At 41.9% G+C, this 19,635-nt stretch overlaps 1 protein-coding gene across 2 annotated transcripts; it reads left to right on the top strand.

Annotated features, from left to right (window-relative positions):
* The first annotated feature begins 2,716 nt into the window (after window positions 1-2,716).
* On the top strand, window positions 2,717-19,457 carry LOC103707460 (beta-amylase 8-like). 2 transcript variants are annotated; one of them, XM_039115579.1, is made up of 9 exons: window positions 2,719-3,327; window positions 4,343-4,567; window positions 5,192-5,266; window positions 15,768-15,962; window positions 16,399-16,563; window positions 17,500-17,760; window positions 18,267-18,479; window positions 18,602-18,824; window positions 19,127-19,457. In XM_039115579.1, exons 1-9 carry the CDS (start codon window positions 2,902-2,904, stop codon window positions 19,153-19,155), a joined length of 1,812 nt encoding a protein of 603 aa, XP_038971507.1. In that variant the 5' UTR covers window positions 2,719-2,901; the 3' UTR covers window positions 19,156-19,457. The 2 variants fall into 2 exon arrangements, with proteins under 2 accessions (XP_038971508.1, XP_038971507.1); XM_039115580.1 differs by lacking the exon at window positions 4,343-4,567 and having other exon boundaries at window positions 2,717-3,327.
* Window positions 19,458-19,635: the final 178 nt, after the last annotated feature.

The raw sequence follows: 19,635 nt of genomic DNA, 5'->3' as shown, positions 1-19,635 counted from the left end.
TCAGAATTGGCTCGGCGACAATTCGTTGAGGCTCAGCTAGGTTATTTGAAAATAAGCAAGCTCAAACAACCTTTAAGAGCTCAAATGGGTGCAAAGATACAAGGAAGCTTAGCTCAGCTTGATAAAAGCTCGGCAATCTAACTTAAGTCAATTGCAGCTTGAGCTCAAGCCAAGCTCAAACATTAACAAGCCAAGCTTGTGGAGCCTGATACTTAGTTCGGCTCATTTGCACCCTAATTGAAAGGTAGGACAAGCAAAAGTTTTAGCAAGGCATGTCAACATGTATAACATAGTCATAATTTCTACTTGAGAACATGACAATTGCATTAGACCAACCACTGAATTTTGAAACTCCTAATAAAGCATTTGTCTTCTAGATAAAACCATTTAAAAGCTAAATAATTTTTAGCTCGGTTATAAAATTTAGCTAGAAGGTATTATTTATATTTTTTGATCCTGCATAAATAACCAAAATCTATCTAGTGTATAGCTGATGTTGAATTAAACACGTCCGCACAGTCCACACACAACCAAAGCCAAATTTTGCTTTGAGTTAAAATCAAAACTATAAATGTGAATGGAGGCTTGCCTAATAGTCACATTGCTTTGCATAGCAATTGAAGAATCTAAGTTCGAGTCCTTCATGGTACATCCTCAAGTATTTGAGCCTGAAATTTATACTGTGGAGAAAGAAGAAGAAGAAGAAGAGGAGCAAATGAACATGAGTATATTTTGGAATTTTAGATGAATACCTTGTTTAAATTAGCATAATAGGTTACTTCTTCAAGAGGCTCAGTTTAAGATCCATGAATTCCTAACAGGTTACTCAAGTGTGAGCAAGAATGTTTCACACACTATGGCCTCTCACATGATATGTCCCAATCCACCATTTTTCCAAGTTGTTACATTCCTTTAGTGGAGTTTACCAAACACAACATTTGGAAATATAGACCCTTTAGCAGTTTATATGGCATTGCTCTTTTAGAATCAAAGTAATGTGAACCAATGAAAAAACCTTGGAGCTAGGCATGAAACCACCTATCAAAGCCAGCACTTGGCAGCAAGAAGCTGACTAAAGAAGCTGCAATAAAAGTTAAAGTTATAGGCCAAGCTTCAAAAGAGATTCACAAGCTTAGATCGGAGATTCATGACATGTTTTTTTTTTTTTAATGTAGAATCTTCTATACCCTGAATTTTCACCCAATTTTGTCCCAAGTCAATCCTTAATGCCTAAAGCCCAAAAGAACATCTCTCTTGATTTCAATGAAAACCACCATGATCGTCTAAGACTTACTCTTGAAGATTCGAGCAATTAGTTCCTTCAAAATTCTCCTGAAGTCCTTATATCATCCGCATGTAGACTTTCAATCATTATAGGAGCTAAAGTAGATGCCCTTTGTCATGAAAATGTGCGAAAAACCAAGAATCTACCAAGAGATGAGTTCAAGGAAACACCAAAAGCACGACGAAAAGTTCAAAGAAATATATGATATAGAGCAAGATAAAAGTTAAAAGGGATGCTAACACAAGGACTTTACAGAAGGCCGCCATCTTACTACTACTCTCATCCAAGCACACTTAACTACAGAGTTTTGATTGGATCCAATGCATTCAATGGATGTGGAGCAAGAAAAATATTTAATGGTTAAGAATCTCATCCATTATTTCTTTTGAGAGAAAGCACATCCGAACATCAAGTGGGCCAAAAAAAAGCTTAAGTTGTTTAATATGATCATCAGCAAAGTCATTGCCTTTAGGATATGATAATAATAAACATCCTAGGAGGAAAGATTAAGACCATAATAGCTAGGCTGATTGGAAACCAATCGAAGGTTCTGAGAACCGTGTTCCATTATCTTTGTTCACCTGTTCAAAGGTTTGGAATCAATCTACTCATATCTATTTTCTAGGTAGTGGTAGTGGAGAATATGTAGGCCTTTGAGGCAATTCTATATTTGTGGTTAACATGGTTGCATTGAATACGAGGAAAAGAAGTAGTAGGAGGGGATAACATAAAATGATTTATAGGTCCCTACGCTAACTATAGATTATTTTAGGATCCAATGCTGTTTAGAACCACCATAGCCGGAAAGCCGAATTTGGTCTAAAAATTTCCGAACATGGCTGAGCTTAGATTGTGTCGAAAAATAAATCGCAGACAAAATAAAACTTTATTCGATATCTAAAATTGAGTCGGGTTTGAGCCAGAGCTCTAACTCTATTATAAACACCCCACTGTACAAGATTTTTAATTTTGAATTTGTAACAAGATTTTTTTTTTTTTTTTTTTACATCAGCAGCTCATACTGGTCTCGCATGAGCACTGCCTTCTAAGTTAAGAGACAAAATACTCCACAGAGATGGAGGAGCAGAAACAAGTTTTCTACTAAGCTTGAAATACTGTAATTGCTGCTACGTTCAATGATACTTTTGTTTTTGTTTTGTTTTGTTTTTTATCCTAGAGTTGGTTTCTTTCTTTTCTTAATAAATCTGGGCTTTGGTCTATTTCATTAAAAAAAAGGAAAAAAAAATCCAAAGCACATGAACCATCCAACAAAATCCCTCTCATACATGACTTACATCGATGATTCATCCCCTTGCTGCTGGTCATCCCCAAGCTGGCCAATTACTCTCAGGCCAAGTGGCAAAGTCGGTTTAATCACACCATTCTCATTACTTTCACCCTCTCATTACCCGCAGCTCTGGTCAGAACGACAAAATGCCATCCCACACAAATATGGAAAGGAAATAAAGAATTATAAAAAGGGCTCCCCTCTTCTGATCCAAAAAACCCTCTCCATCGGTAATAAGAACGGAGAGATGGTGGAGAGGGGAAAGAGGAGGACTTGGACTTGAGATTGGGGAAAGAGGAGGGCTTGGACTTGAGGCGAGCGCCGAGCGATGAACGTGAAGCAGGACGTGGAGCAGCAGCAGCACAGCGACCACAACTCCGACCAGTACGCCCAGCCCCCGCCCCAGCGCCGCCCACGGGGGTTCGCGGCGGCGGCGGCGGCGGCGGCGGCCGCGGCCGCGGGGGGTTCGGGGAAGGGGCGGAAGGAGCGGGAGAAGGAGAAGGAGCGGACGAAGCTCCGGGAGCGGCACCGGCGGGCGATCACCAGCCGCATGCTCGCCGGCCTCCGCCAGTATGGCAACTTCCTCCTCCCCGCCCGCGCCGACATGAACGACGTCCTCGCCGCCCTCGCCCGTGAGGCCGGATGGATTGTCGAGCCCGACGGCACCACCTACCGCCCCTCATCGGTCTCGCCCTCGCCCTCGGTCGCCGTCGCGGCCCCGGCGCCTCATCCTCCGCCCCCCCCTACGCAACTGGTATGCTTTCCCCTCATCCTTCTCTCGCTCTTTCGGTACAATATCACTTATTGAGAATCTCAGCTTCATGTCTTTCTATGTTGTAAAGCGGGGTTTTTACAACATAGGAAGACATGAAACGGAGATTCTCAAAGACTTTTTTTTTTTTTTTTGGTGGGTTGCATTTTCCTTCTCTCAGTCGCCTATTGAGGGACAGGAGGAATTCTTTCCCCTTCTTTTACTTAATCTGGATGTGGATTATATCGTGATGGGTCTGATAGGTTCCTCTGTAAAACTGGCGGGGCATAACTTTGAGTTTATCCTTACAGGATCGTTACAATTTTTTTTTTTTTTGCAAGTTAAAAAAAATTCAAGAATTATATGACTAGATTGATTGTTGGGTTTCAAGGAGAAGCCAACAATCTTTCATTTCTTTTCATCCGAACTAGTAGTAAATGGATACATTTTGGGCTATTCTTGGGAGGAATAAAAACTGTGTATTAATTAAAGATTTGTTTCCTCCAATAAAATGTTTAGAGTCAAAAAACTTGTAGATAGTTAGATGGTCACTTGTTGAATTTGGTGAGATAATGGAAACAGCATGATAAGGTAATCATTTGATGGAGACTGATAGTGAATCTTTGATAAGTTGGAATAGGATGTAAACGGGAAGCTGGCTAGAGATAGTCATTCATAGAAAACAACTTGTGCCACAGTACTTTGACTTTGTGCGATAATTTTTGGCGGAACATTTACAGAAATTACTTGACCCAGAACTTGTTTGTTATTGTCAAAATTATGGAACATACCCTGTGGGATTTGTTTCCATTGCCTTAATAATGTTGCTCATTGAGTGATGTTTGAAGCGTAAAAGAAGTTTCGGGATATGCTACTTCTTTGTGGCTTATCAATGCTAACTATTTTAGTATTACTCGATCAAACAATGTTATTCTGGACAACCTTTTTGGGCTGGATAATGTATACTACTTCATTTTCTGCATGCATGGTTGTTACCGGGTGAATCATCTGTGTGCAGGCACCATTTCCTGTTAGGTCAATTGAAAGCCCCCTCTCCACCAATTCTTTGAAGAACAGTTCCATGAAAGCGTCATTGGACTCTCAGGCATCTCTTCTCAGGATTGATGAGAGTTTATCCCCAGCATCTCTTGATTCAGTGGTTGTTGCAGAAAGAGATGCAAGGGGTGAGAAATGTGCAAATGCCAGCCCTATCAACTCACCAGAGTGTGTGGAAGCTGATCAGGTAGAAGAACATGCAGTTTTGCATCTTCTACTGATATTGGTAGGGCGGAAATAGCTGGAAGTGTTCACAAACATATGCACCAGTCATTCATGTCATCTTAATATTTCAAAATCAGCTGATATGCAAAATTAATATCCTCCATGTACAAGCAAATTTATTGTTTTATGACAATAAGCATATGATGGAAAATATTGCACGTGGAGGCCTCATGAAAGAAAGTTTGAATTGCTCGAGTACCTCGACAGGCCTGATGATGGTTGGCTTTTGGATAACATGCTGATTGTGATCTGTGGTCAATAACATGAAATAGAATTTATGATTCAATGCAATGTTCACAACAACATTAACAACATAAAAGCAAGCTGTATCCAATCATGCAGGCTTTGCCAGAGCCTACAAAATGACTTACTTTAATATGTCTGAAACTTGAACACTGCCCCCGACTTATATCAACAAGATGATTTTTGTTTATTTTTTTTATATGTTGTTAGAAACTACTGCTGACTATTGGAGCCAAACTGCTGTCCTTCTGCCCCAGGCCTTTGATGATGTATGTGGATACTATTACCTAGAATTTGTTTTACATTCTAACATATTTTACTTTTGTTGATGGTTAAACTTCAGTTGATGCGGGATTCTGCAGAGGGTGAAGGTGGTTTTGGTGAAACTCCATATATTCCAGTTTATGCAATGCTTCCTGTAAGTAGCCAGCGCCATCTTCTTTTGATTTTTTTTTTTCCCTGCAACAATGGAATACCATTATGTAGAGTATTTCTTCCAGCATTTATTCTTTCGTCTTTTGTCATGTGAACTTAATGTCCCAAACTTTCATTCCCAAAACTATTCTCATGCATCTCATGTGAACCACGTCATGAATAGCAAATCATATGAAACTGTCCGTTTCCTTGAGCTACAAAATGCACTCGAACAAAGCTATGGAGATGTAACCTATTGTACACTCCGGTGGAGTGATTGGATAGATCCAGCCTGTTGACTTTTCAGAACTGTACATTGTATAGCTATTCTTACACAAGTAAGCAGAAAGAACCTGTAATGGCAAAAATCACCTCCAGAGAAGGTAGGTGAGTAGCATGTGTTGATGACCTTATTTTGCAAATTAAGTGTTTACATTTCCATTAAAATTTGAATCCCCAGGTCTCAAATTCAGATGTCCATATCCATCTCTCTACATATTGCACCATTCTCCTCTCATTGAGCACTCACTTTCATGTCAGATGTGGCTTTGGCCTCTACTTGGGCAGGATGTTCAACTCCAAAACTCAGCATAGGTTCATGAAATTTCAGGTTCATTTTAATGTAGCTCTAGTGATAGGGTTAGTAAGAAGAAAAAAAGAGGAAATTATATATCATTAGAAGTAAAAGAAGAACAGATGAGAATAGAGAGGTGAAATCCACCACAAGAATTTCACTTACAATTTTTTAAAATCTCCCTTGGACCTATACAAGAAGACATCTAATTGACTCAAAATATTGTCTTAATAGAATCAAGATATTAGAATATGTTGCTGGAAATTGGACCCGGGGGCCGCCGCGAAACCAGGGGAGGAGGAGCTCCGCCGCAGGGACGGTGGTCGGCGGTGCGCCGGCTGGTGGCGTCCTCCTGGAGGGTGTAAGTCCTGCAAAAAAGCCGGTGGCCGGGCTTTCCGGCGCCGGCCCTCCGATGCTTAAGTCAGAGGGGGCTAGTATGTGGAGAGAGCAAGGAAGAGATATGTGGAGAAGATGAAGAGAATATTAAGCTCAATTGTGTCTGTGCTGTTTACTTGTGTTTGTTTCGGGTCCCCCCCTCTTTCCTCCCAGGCTCCCTTTTATAGAAGGATTTTATGTTACCTGGGAGGTGACAGGGGAGTTTGTTCTCTTTTGTAATAATTGGGCACGATTTGGCCCATTAATGGCGTAGTGGAGAATAAGGCCGAATCAGGCCGGAGTCAGGGAGTTGTCGCGGTTGATCAGACCCGTTGGAGTGGTTGAACCGTCGGCCGTAGTGGGCCTGGGTTTCGTGGATGGTAAGTGCATTTATTGCCGAGTGAACCGGCGGTCAGGGAGAGCCATACGCTCTGATGGTTCAGTGATTCGGAGATCATCTTGAGCCGTGTTCATTAAATGACTGAGGGCTCTGGAGACTTGAGGAAGTCTCATGCATTAATGATAGGTCGTGCCAAAATACCTGCGGGGATCTTGTGCCTTGACGGCTCAGAGATAGCGGTAGGTGGCAGGTTGTAGTGGAGTTGTGTATCTAGTTGTCAGATCCTTTGGAGGGTTAGGCGGAGATTGGATATTTGGCTAAGGCATGGGCTCGGCGGGGTTGCCTTTCTGGTCGGCGCTCTCTGGTCTCGGCCTTCTGGTCTCGGCTTTCTGGTCTCGGCTCTCTGGTCTCGGCCTTCTGGTCTCGGCCGATGAGCTCGAGAGCGGAAGAGCCCGATCACTCGGATGAGCTTGAGAGCCGAAGAGCCCAATCACTTGGATGAGCTCGAGCTTGCTGACGGATTTGGGTGCTATAATTGCATTTGTGGGGTGGTCCATTTTTCCACCAACACTACCCCCGACTTCCGAGTTCGAGCTGCTTTTTGGCTCGGACGAAGGAAGTAGTCCAGTCGTCGATCGTCCTGTAATATAGCCAAATATGTATAGAGATGTACGTGCCAAGTAGGTTGTACCTCTCATGCAGTTGGAGTTAAAGCGCTCCAGGTTGACTCAGCGGCCTTCTTTGGCCTTGTCTGTTGGCGATCAAGCCGAAATCGAGGCGAGCTCGATGTTTGATGGAGATCGGGCCGAGCTCGATGGTCGATGGAGAACGAGCCGAGCTCGTTGGTCGATGGAGAACGAGCCGAGCTCGTTGGTAATTAACAACCAAGAATGAAAATAATTGAGATTATGTAAAGGCATTAATTGAATGAGTACCTGGTACTGAAGACGCTTTTTCTGCTCGGAGTCCGTTCTTTGGGGGCGTCGGCAGAGAGATCCAAGAATAGGTAAGATAATGTAAAAACATTAAATAAATGGGTACCTTGTACCGTGAGCGTTCCTACGCCGAGGCGACTGAAGACGCTCCTCTGCTCGGGGTCCGTTCTTTGAGGACGTCGGCAGAGAGATCCAAGAATAAGTAAGATAATGTAAAAACATTAAATAAATGGGTACCTTGTACCGTGAGCGTCCTTACGCTGAGGCGACTGAAGACGCTCCTCTGCTCGGGGTCCGTTCTTTGAGGACGTCGGCAGAGAAATCCAGCGATGGAGAACGAGCCGAGCTTATTGGCTGAAGTCGGTGGAGAACGATCCGAGCTTGTCTGGTCAATGAAGACCACATCCCAACGTATCGGGGCATTCCGATGAATCGGGGCATCTCGACGTCTCGAGGCATCCCGGCCGAGGTCGGGGTAGGAGAACGAGCCGAGCTCGTTGGCCGATGGAGCACGAGCCGAGCTCGTCGGTGGAAGTCGATGGAGAACGAGCCGAGCTCGTCTGGTCACTTAAGACCGCATCTCGACGTCTCGAGCCATCCCGACGGATCGGGGCATCCCGACGTCTCGGGGCATCCTGACCGTGGTCAGGGTAGGAGAACGAGCCGAGCTCGTTGGCCGATGGAGCACGAGCCGAGCTCGTCGGTGGAAGTCGATGGAGAACGAGCCGAGCTCGTCTGGTCACTTAAGACCGCATCTCGACGTCTCGAGCCATCCCGACGGATCGGGGCATCCCGACGTCTCGGGGCATCCTGACCGTGGTCAGGGTAGGAGAACGAGCCGAGCTCGTTGGCCGATGGAGCACGAGCCGAGCTCGTCGGTGGAAGTCGATGGAGAACGAGCCGAGCTCGTCTGGTCACTTAAGACCGCATCTCGACGTCTCGAGCCATCCCGACGGATCGGGGCATCCCGACGTCTCGGGGCATCCTGACCGTGGTCAGGGTAGGAGAACGAGCCGAGCTCGTTGGCCGATGGAGCACGAGCCGAGCTCGTCGGTGGAAGTCGATGGAGAACGAGCCGAGCTCGTCTGGTCACTTAAGACCGCATCTCGACGTCTCGAGCCATCCCGACGGATCGGGGCATCCCGACGTCTCGGGGCATCCTGACCATGGTCAGGGTAGGAGAACGAGCCGAGCTCGTTGGCCGATGGAGCACGAGCCGAGCTCGTCGGTGGAAGTCGATGGAGAACGAGCCGAGCTCGTCTGGTCACTTAAGACCGCATCCCGACGTCTCGGGGCATCCCGACGTCTCGGGGCATCCTGACCGTGGTCAGGGTAGGAGAACGAGCCGAGCTCGTTGGCCGATGGAGCACGAGCCGAGCTCGTCGGTGGAAGTCGATGGAGAACGAGCCGAGCTCGTCTGGTCACTTAAGACCGCATCTCGACGTCTCGAGCCATCCCGACGGATCGGGGCATCCCGACGTCTCGGGGCATCTTGACCGTGGTCAGGGTAGGAGAACGAGCCGAGCTCGTTGGCCGATGGAGCACAAGCCGAGCTCGTTAACCTGAAAATAGATAAAATATTAAATTTATTTGAAGCCAAAATGGTGTCCTGTACCTTTTGGAGATATTTTGATGGCTCTCGAGCTTCGAAGTCCCTCAGGACTTGATTCAGCACTGGCCTTCTTTGGCTCGATTTTCTAGGAGGTGTTTTGCGCTCGGGTTTCTGAGCTCGGTCTGCATGAGCTTGGCGGGGGCTTCAGTGATGGCGACGCTCTGAAAGGGGAGCAATGTCGCAGGCGCCGTCCCAAGGAGGGAGTACATGCTGGTTTCTTGCTTGCTGCCGGAAGACAGAAGACTTGGAAGGATAATGGGATTTAATGGGGCTGTACCCTTTGTCACAGAGGCTTACAATCCCATTTTAAAGCTCCATAACTCTCCTTCTCCAGACCTCAGCTTTTATTTCTCCTTCTCCCCAACTCGTTGACGTGAGACTTGGACTACTACTTCTCACTGGTGGCCCCCACATACGTCGTTGCAGCGGGAGCCATGCCTGATTCGAGATGGCTCGGGAGTCGGGAGAAAGTTTCTTCCTCTGCTTAACATGATTCCGTGGAGGCGGCACAGGAGGGGCCTCCACTTGTTGCAGGCTTTGGGCTGCAATGGCTAGCGCTTGGACTTGCTGCACTAGCGCATCGAAGTGCTCGAGTTGGACTTGTGGAACTTGATCTACCGGAGATCTTGGTGGTGAATTCTGGACTGAGCGTTTGGGACTTGGAGCATGATACTCGAAGGGGAAGCCCGCTTGTAGGGGGCTCCGGTTGAACTGGAGCCGGAGGAAGCGGTGCCGTCGGGACGCCCCTGGGTTGCAAGCCTTGAACAGCGGTAGCCAAGGCTTGCACCTGTTGCACCAGGGCATCAAACTGCTCCGGCCGAACTTGAGGGGTTGACTCGGCCGGAGGTGGCGAGTTCTGGACAGAGTGTTCAGGACTAAGTGGAGGACGTCGAGAGGCGTTGGAAGCCCCTTTACTTCTTAGTTTCCCTTCCTCTAGCGCCAACTGTTGCTGGAAATTGGACCCGGGGGCCGCCGCGAAACCAGGGGAGGAGGAGCTCCGCCGCAGGGACGGTGGTCGGCGGTGCGCCGGCTGGTGGCGTCCTCCTGGAGGGTGTGAGTCCTGCAAAAAAGCCGGTGGCCGGGCTTTCCGGCGCCGGCCCTCCGATGCTTAAGTCAGAGGGGGCTAGTATGTGGAGAGAGCAAGGAAGAGATATGTGGAGAAGATGAAGAGAATATTAAGCTCAATTGTGTCTGTGCTGTTTACTTGTGTTTGTTTCGGGTCCCCCTCTCTTTCCTCCCAGGCTCCCTTTTATAGAAGGATTTTATGTTACCTGGGAGGTGACAGAGGAGTTTGTTCTCTTTTGTAATAATTGGGCACGATTTGGCCCATTAATGGCGTAGTGGAGAATAAGGCCGAATCAGGCCGGAGTCAGGGAGTTGTCGCGGTTGATCAGACCCGTTGGAGTGGTTGAACCGTCGGCCGTAGTGGGCCTGGATTTCGTGGATGGTAAGTGCATTTATTGCCGAGTGAACCGGCGGTCAGGGAGAGCCATACGCTCTGATGGTTCAGTGATCCGGAGATCGTCTTGAGCCGTGTTCATTAAATGACTGAGGGCTCTGGAGACTTGAGGAAGTCTCATGCATTAATGATAGGTCGTGCCAAAATACCTGCGGGGATCTTGTGCCTTGACGGCTCAGAGATAGCGGTAGGTGGCAGGTTGTAGTGGAGTTGTGTATCTAGTTGTCAGATCCTTTGGAGGGTTAGGCGGAGATTGGATATTTGGCTAAGGCATGGGCTCGGCGGGGTTGCCTTTCTGGTCGGCGCTCTCTGGTCTCGGCCTTCTGGTCTCGGCTTTTTGGTCTCGGCTCTCTGGTCTCGGCCTTCTGGTCTCGGCTGATGAGCTCGAGAGCGGAAGAGCCCGATCACTCGGATGAGCTTGAGAGCCGAAGAGCCCAATCACTTGGATGAGCTCGAGCTTGCTGACGGATTTGGGTGCTATAATTGCATTTGTGGGGTGGTCCATTTTTCCACCAACAGAATACAATCAATTACCAGACTTGGACTCTTTCTAACGAAATTTATTTTAAATAGGACTCCAAAATGACTAATACATTGTCTTTCCTAATCAAAAGGATTTTCTTACTGTTTAATACTCGAAGTATTGAGAATTTTGAAATCAACTTAGATTAATCATATTACTAATCTTTAGACCTCATGTGAATCTTTAAGTATGTAAGATTGAAAAACCCTAAAATTTGATTAACGCCGCATTCTCTTGCCGTGATACAGCACCAAATGTAGACAACATGTCTTGGATTGAAACTGAAATTTGCTTATTGCAGCAATTGTCTTGGAGGTTGTAGTTTTGCCAACATTTCCTAGTTATCAGAGAATATAACTATTAACCACACTAATGATAGGTTAAATGCTTGTCCAATGAGGCTCGACTTGTAGGTGTGCGAGTGCCAAATATTGTGTGGATCTTTATGTGGCACAATCAATTTGTTTCTAAGTTTGTGATTGCCATCTTGTAAAAGACCTGTTTTCAAAGAAGATTGTAACTCATTCAACTAGTAGGAATTTCTTCTCTATTAATGATATCCAACTTGCAATTAGAGCCTCACAAAAAGACAAGTTGCATGAAACTTGCTTTGATACTAAACTAATCCAGGCAAAGCAGGACTTGACAAAGTAATAGCAACAATGACTCCCAATCATCAGCCAAATTCTTGAATAAAAAAATTTGGGAAAATACATTGAAATATAAATTATTTGTCCAGCACCGAGGCAACAAATCTATGGATATTGCTATCCTTCACTCATGGCAGCGGAGGATTGGATGTGACCGTAAGTTGTCTCCTTAAAGCCCTAATTTGTTCAGTCTTTCTTGCACAAGCAGCAATCCCAAAACCTGAAACTGCAAGGCTACATAAGAAGAATGCGCGCGCGCGCGCGTGTGTGAGAGAGAGAGAGATCCCCTGCATGCCACAAGAATGCTCTTTTTTTGCAAAGTGTATGCTTTTATTTCCATATTGCTACTAACAAGTTATAAACCGAAATACGCGCGCGCGCATGTGTGTGTGTGTGTGTGTGTGTGTGTGTGTGTGTGTGTGTGTGAGAGAGAGAGAGAGAGAGAGAGAGAGAGATCCCCCGCATGCCACAAGAATGCTCTTTTTTCTGCAAAGTGTATGCTTTTATTTCCATATTGCTACTAACAAGTTATAAACGGAAATACTTCTTGAATCCCATCATTTCCCGGCATTCCTTTATCATTCCTTTTTTTCTCCTCTTTATAAATTGCACCATTGACAATTTACTTCCATGATAAAATATTAAATTTGCTTGCCATCTCTAGATTGCATGTAATCAATTCTAGGTTGCAACTTTTGTAGACTAGCATTATCAACAGTTATTGCCATCTAGTGGACCAGAAGCCACGCGACAAGAACTAAAGGCATCTGAAGTCTTTAAATGTTGATGGAGTGGTTGTAGATTGTTGGTGGGGAATTGTGGAAGGCTGGTGTCCACACAAATATGAATGGTCTGGTTACAGAGACCTATTTAATATCATTCGAGAGTTTGAGCTGAAATTGCAGGTCAGACTTCAAAATGCTTGTTATTATTTATGACGTACACCTGTGCAAAATTTCTATTCATATTTTTGCTTTTCATCAGCACTTTTGCTAAAATGTGTTATTATAGGTTTATCTATTAATGCCATCATCAAAAGTCCTTTTGGCACCAAAATTGATAGCTAGCAATTATGTTGTGTGTAAAAGTTTGTATCAGTAAATGTTGGTGTTAGATGATCGGAAGCCTTGTCCTACATAAGTAGCTTCAATAGAAGTATAGAACAATGACTGCTCTATCTGTGAACAATAAAATATTGAACTCTTGATCTACCAATGAAAAGATCTTGATTTGCATGTTTTATGCCATGATGCACTAGATCCACATTGGATGGTTTACTGAATTGCATCTTAACAAACCCCTTTTTTGAAATTTAACATAACATATTGGACAACTTCGTTTGGTGGTGGTTGGGGCATTTCATGAGGAGAATGTTACGAATGCTGGAGCACTCTAAGGTTTGGCAAAATCAAGAATTAGAAAACGTTTAGCCCCACTATTTGAATTTATGTGAATTCACATTGTTTTTAGTTAATTATTATATCTTATCTGTTGTAGACTAAGTGGATGAATAAATTCTTCTACGATGTGGTGACCGAGTCTCTTCTCACCACTCCAGGATAATTTACATGGAAAACAAAATGTAAAATAAGCATTGGTGTTGGGTTTGCATATCCAACATTTACAGGTAGGAAGGACATTTGATGTTTCCAAATGTTTAAAAGAAAGAAGGCTATTCTTTTTTTTTTCTTTTTTTTTTTTTAAATTTTTGGATGGGGGAGTGGAGGAGGAACATAGGGCATGTGAACTTGGACCTTCACACTGCAAGATGGAATTTAAGAGGTTCCTCCTTTGACTTTTTGTTTTGCACATAATACATAGTAAAAGAAGAGCAGCAAGAAATCTCTCGGAAGCATAGAGATGAAGATTTAAAATAGCAAAAACATGTGGCTTCTAGGGCAAACACCCACATCTAACAGCTTATTGAAATATTTTTAGGTCAACACATTAGCACACAAAATGAAGAATCGCAAGCAACCACTCATTGAAGTATCGAGGTGAAGATTTAATGATTGCGGGAAAAACGTGGATCCTAGAACAAACACTCACATCTGTCAGCTAATCGAAACACCTATTCCTCAACATGATGGATGATAGTTTTGGAAAGAGGATCTAGTTGAGAAATATAGTAAATGGCTAAGGCTAACATAGTCAGGAAGCATCCAAAACACAGCAGTCAAAATAAAAAAAATCAATACAACATTTAACCCCATAATGAAAATGTTAAAAGAAAACCTTTAGAAATAAACAGATGATATAATAGTAATGGCAACATTTTGAGAGAAGGTTTTCCCTTGTGAATAAATGGTGATTTAAAGATATACACAAGAAAATGTTATGTTCAACTAATTAAGATATATAAATTAGACAATGTAAAAATTTTAGGTTAGAATGGGATTGAACTGTGTGAGTACTGTCCGTCGAGAAGGACACACCCCTCAATACATGGCATATTTGGTGATCTTCATCGAAGATACATGTGTACAGCTATCCGATGCCTCATTTGGCTTCCTTATGACACGAATATGGAAAAATATGGAACAAAACATTTTTATAGTCACTCTTGGAGAATTTAATAGTTGAAAGTGGAAGGAGAAAAGTATTTTTGAGGATTGGATATTTTTAAGGTGGTCTTTGCAAGTGTTCTAAAATAGTGAAGAAAATTTCTTAGTGGGGAATGGAAAGATGAGGAAAATTGGATACACAAATGTTATTGTGTAGCTATGACTTAAAAGGAGTCTATGACTGTATGTAGGACTTTTCTTCTATAACCCATGTCATATTTCCCATGGGACTCCTATGCCTTGCAATGGACTGGTAAATCAGTCCACTTAAAGAGTCTTTGGACTAGAGCAACTGCACCATCAAAAAGCCAAATTAAATTAAATGATAGAAGAACTAAAATCGGAAGAACAATATAAAAATATTTTTTTGCCACAGTTTACTATTGACAGATTGAGGACAGCAAATTCAAATTAATTTAGTGGTAACAAAGGAGGCTGATGTTTACTAGAAGGATTTCAAATTTCTAGATCAAGCTGCTATGAATTAATTACTGAAAGTGATGCAGGTTAAAAGGGGATCGTAACATTACACTTAGCGAACCTCAGTCCTTCGACTCTTATGACATGTAAAGATAAAAACAGACCCAGAGTTTGAGACAGTAGAAATGGGATATTGGACATGTTCATGTGTGAGTATAGCTAGATCATATAACATTGGAGAAGGTTGTTCTATTAAGAAGCATCATCAATGGTTAAAATAAGGAAAAAAGAAGTAAGTTGTGATGGACTTGAAATTGTTTTCAGAAATCTAGTAACAGAAGAGACCATCAGGTCAAAGACAGACCCACTGTGCTTTATTACTTTAGTCAAAAAGAAACCTGATCGAGTTGATGATTAGGTGAAAAGATTCGCAGAAACTCCATAAAAATGACCCCTCAACTCCCCCTTCCCCCAACCTGCCCACCCCACCTTCTTCAATTTATATGGACTAAAGTGCTTTTAGTGTATTTTTTTCATAAAATTTGTTCTTATAGTACATAATCATCAAAACATTTAGTCTGTGTATTACATCTCTAGTCCATTGTAAAATAAATAATGCAAGTGCAAACCTTTATTTGGATGAACACTAATGAATGCTAATATGTTCTTTTCTCTCACAAAAAAAACCCTGCTAATATGTTTCAAAACCCTTAGTCAATATGACTGATGCTGTTTTCAGCATAAAAATATCTTATTGTTTTGTTCTGTAAGAAATAAATCTGTCTAAAAGAAAAAAAATAAACTTGAGACAAAAATAATGAAAAATTACTTTCTATTAGTCCATAATATTTAGAGCAGAGTGATGTAAGCAAGCATACATTTAAGTGATAGCTAGCTATCTGGTGTAAACACATTCCTATCATTAAATGGATTGTTCTCTACTTTGATGTTTTTTACTGAATCATTTTTAATTTTTCATCTAAAAATCCATAGATGGCATGTTCTGAATATCCTTAAATTGCTTGTAACTTTTCTCTTTCTAAACTTTTGCAGGTTGTAATGGCATTTCATGAGTGCGGAGGAAATGGATCTGGTGAAATGCCAATTTCCCTTCCAAAGTGGGTTCTGGAGATTGGAAAAGATAATCAGGATATATTTTTCACAGATCGTGAAGGGAGGAGGAACACAGAATGTCTTTCTTGGGGTATTGACAAGGAACGTGTATTAAAAGGAAGAACTGGCATTGAGGTATTTGATTACCATTACTGTACTTACGGTTGATATATCTTTTCATGTAGGTTCTATTAATTTTTCTTTTTCTTGGTTGAAATTTGATCCAAGGAAAATGGAAAGAGAAACTTAAACTGATTAATTAAAATATAAGGAGTAGATGTCTGTTATTTGCATTTTTTCATATCTGTGCATGTTCTTTCTGTATTTTTATTTGCTACCACAAACCTGCTTGCATGGACTCCTTTTTATTTCATCTGCCATGGGGCCTCTATAAGAAGCCATCATAATTTTTGCACTCATTGTAGTTCTAAGCTTTATGTTGTACTTGTGCAATTTTTCTTAGCTGGCTATTTTGACGTCTTATTAACATAAAATGACATTGTTTGGGTGTAGATAGGTTGAACACGTTTTGAGTCTTTACATTTGTGCTATTTGAATCTATTTTATGCAGGTTTGCTTTGACTTCATGAGAAGCTTCCGTATGGAATTCAATAAGTTATTCGAAGAGGGTTTCATTACTGCTGTTGAAATTGGACTAGGTGCTTCAGGGGAGTTGAAATACCCATCACATCCAGAAAGAATTGGATGGAGGTACCCTGGTATCGGTGAGTTTCAGGTATCTGTTTTAAGGTTAACCTTCATTTCTATTTCTCCTCTATGTGAATATTTTGATTAGTTATTCCTTAGAATTATTAAATTTTCATAACTTTCTACCAAATGCATGACAAGTGTAAAAAAAAATCCGTGAGAAATCTCCTACTAAAGCTTTCTTGCAAAGACAAATTACAGAATTCAATCCCATTATCATACATTCAAGAATTCTTCACAAAACCAGATATCTAATGACTGTAGATGAATTAGTAATTGGAAAGATCAAAAGATAGCCAATATACACAGTTACAAACTTTATTCTGTAATATTTAGTTCACATTAAAGAGCTAGATCCATCCTCTCTATAATTAGGTTTACCTGCCGGTAGAGAACTCAATCCTATAATGAATCCTAGCCATCCAGGAAACAAGGCCAATGTGACTGTAACTACAACTAGATCTTAGAGCATACTCCAACTCCTGCCACAACATAACTAAGTCAAGTAATCAACAGATAAAAAGAATTTCTTCTTTGAACTCATGGATAAAGTTTGACAGATAGCAAAGGCTAATGCCACATAAAACAACCATATCTTCTTGGTTAGAAACTCGGTTGAGTGTTTATTAGAGCTTTAGGAAGTGGTTCCATTTCTAAAATTCAAATTGTACTTGTAGATGCCTAAGGTATACTAAAGTAAACGGTGGAGTGACCATCTAGATGTCCTCTGAGTCATTTAACATATATAAGCTCTTGTTAGGTGAGTCGTAAAGTATTGAAAAAACAGACACCATCACCTAGAATAAGATTTCAACATATTGTTTTGATTTTAATATTTGGTAAAATTTATTAAAGGATTTAAGTCTTTTTAAGTGGATTGTATTCCATTACAAAAGTATATTGAAGTATTAATCAGAAACTGGAGTTATCTTTATTTTTTTTTCATTGATTTGGTCTTTGGCAGTGCTATGACAAGTACATGCAGCAGAATCTGCGACGAGCAGCAAAGTCGCGTGGACATTCATTCTGGGCCAGGGGGGCTGACAATGCTGGGCATTATAATTCAAGGCCACATGAAACTGGATTTTTCTGTGATAGAGGTGATTATGACGGCTACTATGGACGCTTTTTCCTTCATTGGTATGCACAAACCCTCATAGACCATGCAGATCAAGTATTATCGCTTGCAAACCTTGCATTTGAAGGGACACAAATAATTGTAAAGGTATCTCTAAATTATTCTGGTAATCCTTTTACTAGAGAACTAAGTGTCTCATTTCTCTTACTGGAATTTATCTGGTAAAGCTTGTTTAATTGCTTATTATCTGGATCATTTTGAAGTCGTAGGCATTTGGCTTTGGGATCTATATTTTAATCATCCACAGGTCTTTATTTAAAGCTACTTGCCACATTAATAGTAAATACATCTACAGTAGACTGATAAATGCTACAATGTATTTGATATCTTGATAATATGTTTTAAGGGCGTGAAAATGTTTACACCAACTGATTATTCCTAAATTAATAGAAATTAAGACCTAAAATATATGGATTAATGCTTGTCATATGTGGCACCATTCGCTGTGTGAGTCAATTTTAACCTGAATCCATGGGAAAACAATCTCCTGTATCATATCTCGAAGTTATTCTGTAGAAGCCAACATAAATATTTTGCTGACCACTGTGAAATTTGGTTGTGGAAGCATAATATTAACTATATTACTAATGCAGATTCCAGCTGTTTACTGGTGGTACAAGACTGCCAGCCATGCTGCAGAGCTTACAGCAGGATTCTATAATCCTACAAACCAAGATGGTTATTCTCCTATCTTTGACATGCTCAAGAAACATTCTGCAACTATGAAATTTGTCTGCTATGGGCCACCGCATTCTGCTCAGGAAAGTGATGAAGCATTGGCTGACTTAGAAGGTTTAAGTTGGCAGGTTGCAACCATTTTCTATTCTTTTCTCCTGGATCTCTGCAGCCATTTCATTATTTCTGGGTGCTGTAAGTCCTTTTCTGCTATGAATCAAGGATGGCTTTTAATTTGCATTTAATTTTCTAGGTGATGAATTCTGCGTGGGATCGTGGTTTGGCGGTAGCTGCTCAGAGCACTTTTCCATGTCATGATCGAGAGACATACATTAGAATCATAGAAAATGCAAAACCGAGAAATGATCCAGACCATCGCCACCTCTCTTTCTTCACATACCAACAGCTGACTCCTGTATTCGTGGAAAGAGAAATGTGCTTCTCAGAACTGGACAGTTTCATCAAATGCATGCATGGTATGATCTGATGCCTATCCTGGCTGTGGTTGGAACCCCCTGCATATGATGCTTTTGTAGTCAGAATTATTGAGAAATGGCAAGGGTTATTCGGTTCTCGTCTGTCACCACATTCATTCTCTTCTATGTTTAGGTGGATTTAGTCTAACTTTTAACAGCCAGCTAGCAATAGGCATTTCTAGGCACATGATTTCCCACTCCTAGAATTTTACTAACCTCTGTTATCTCACCTTCGCACTTAAAATGCGCACAAAATTCCCTTTTATTACTTAGAACCTTACTTGATAGCAATTGATCTGCAGGGGAAGTTGTCAGTGACGTCCAAGCTTAATTTCCATGCTGCAATATTTCAGATTGTCTGCGGTTAAAGGAGGGTGATAGACGGAAAGTTAACTGCCAATGTAATGACAGTCGACAGCACCTGCAGGTGTGCAATCCTTGATATTGGTTGGCTGCCCTGAAAAGCTTGTAATTCAATCAACCCAATTATTTCTTGATGCTCTCCGTTCTACCAGCCAAATATTGTCATGATTCCTTGAGGATGCTTAAACATGGAATTATGTTGTACCTTCAAGTTACTCATCTATACTACCAAAAGGAAAATTTCTTTTCCCCGTCCTTGGGATTTTTCTAGAAACGGAGCATGGAATATGCTCTTTATGAGTTATGCTCTTTACATACATACGCGCGTGTATAAAAAGATAGATAGGTAGGGAGATTTCAGTGTCATTACAATAGTTTCTTAAAATTTCTTAATAATTATTGTCCGAAACCCTACTGAAAATTCTTCTCAGCATCTTTTATGTCTTCA

This window comes from Phoenix dactylifera, chromosome 18, assembly GCF_009389715.1.
Source record: "Phoenix dactylifera cultivar Barhee BC4 chromosome 18, palm_55x_up_171113_PBpolish2nd_filt_p, whole genome shotgun sequence".
NCBI lineage: Eukaryota > Viridiplantae > Streptophyta > Magnoliopsida > Arecales > Arecaceae > Phoenix > Phoenix dactylifera.
Note: the sequence above shows the minus strand (reverse complement) of the source record. Positions and strands in the feature narration are given on the sequence as shown.

Bases quoted from the DNA above. Each gene is read 5' to 3' on its own strand.
- LOC103707460 (XM_039115579.1), top strand. From the start codon at position 2,902: ATGAACGTGAAGCAGGACGTGGAGCAGCAGCAGCACAGCGACCACAAC. The intron at 17,761-18,266 runs GTATCTCTAAAT...TTACTAATGCAG, and splicing joins GGACACAAATAATTGTAAAG to ATTCCAGCTGTTTACTGGTG. The intron at 18,480-18,601 runs GTTGCAACCATT...TTAATTTTCTAG, and splicing joins TAGAAGGTTTAAGTTGGCAG to GTGATGAATTCTGCGTGGGA.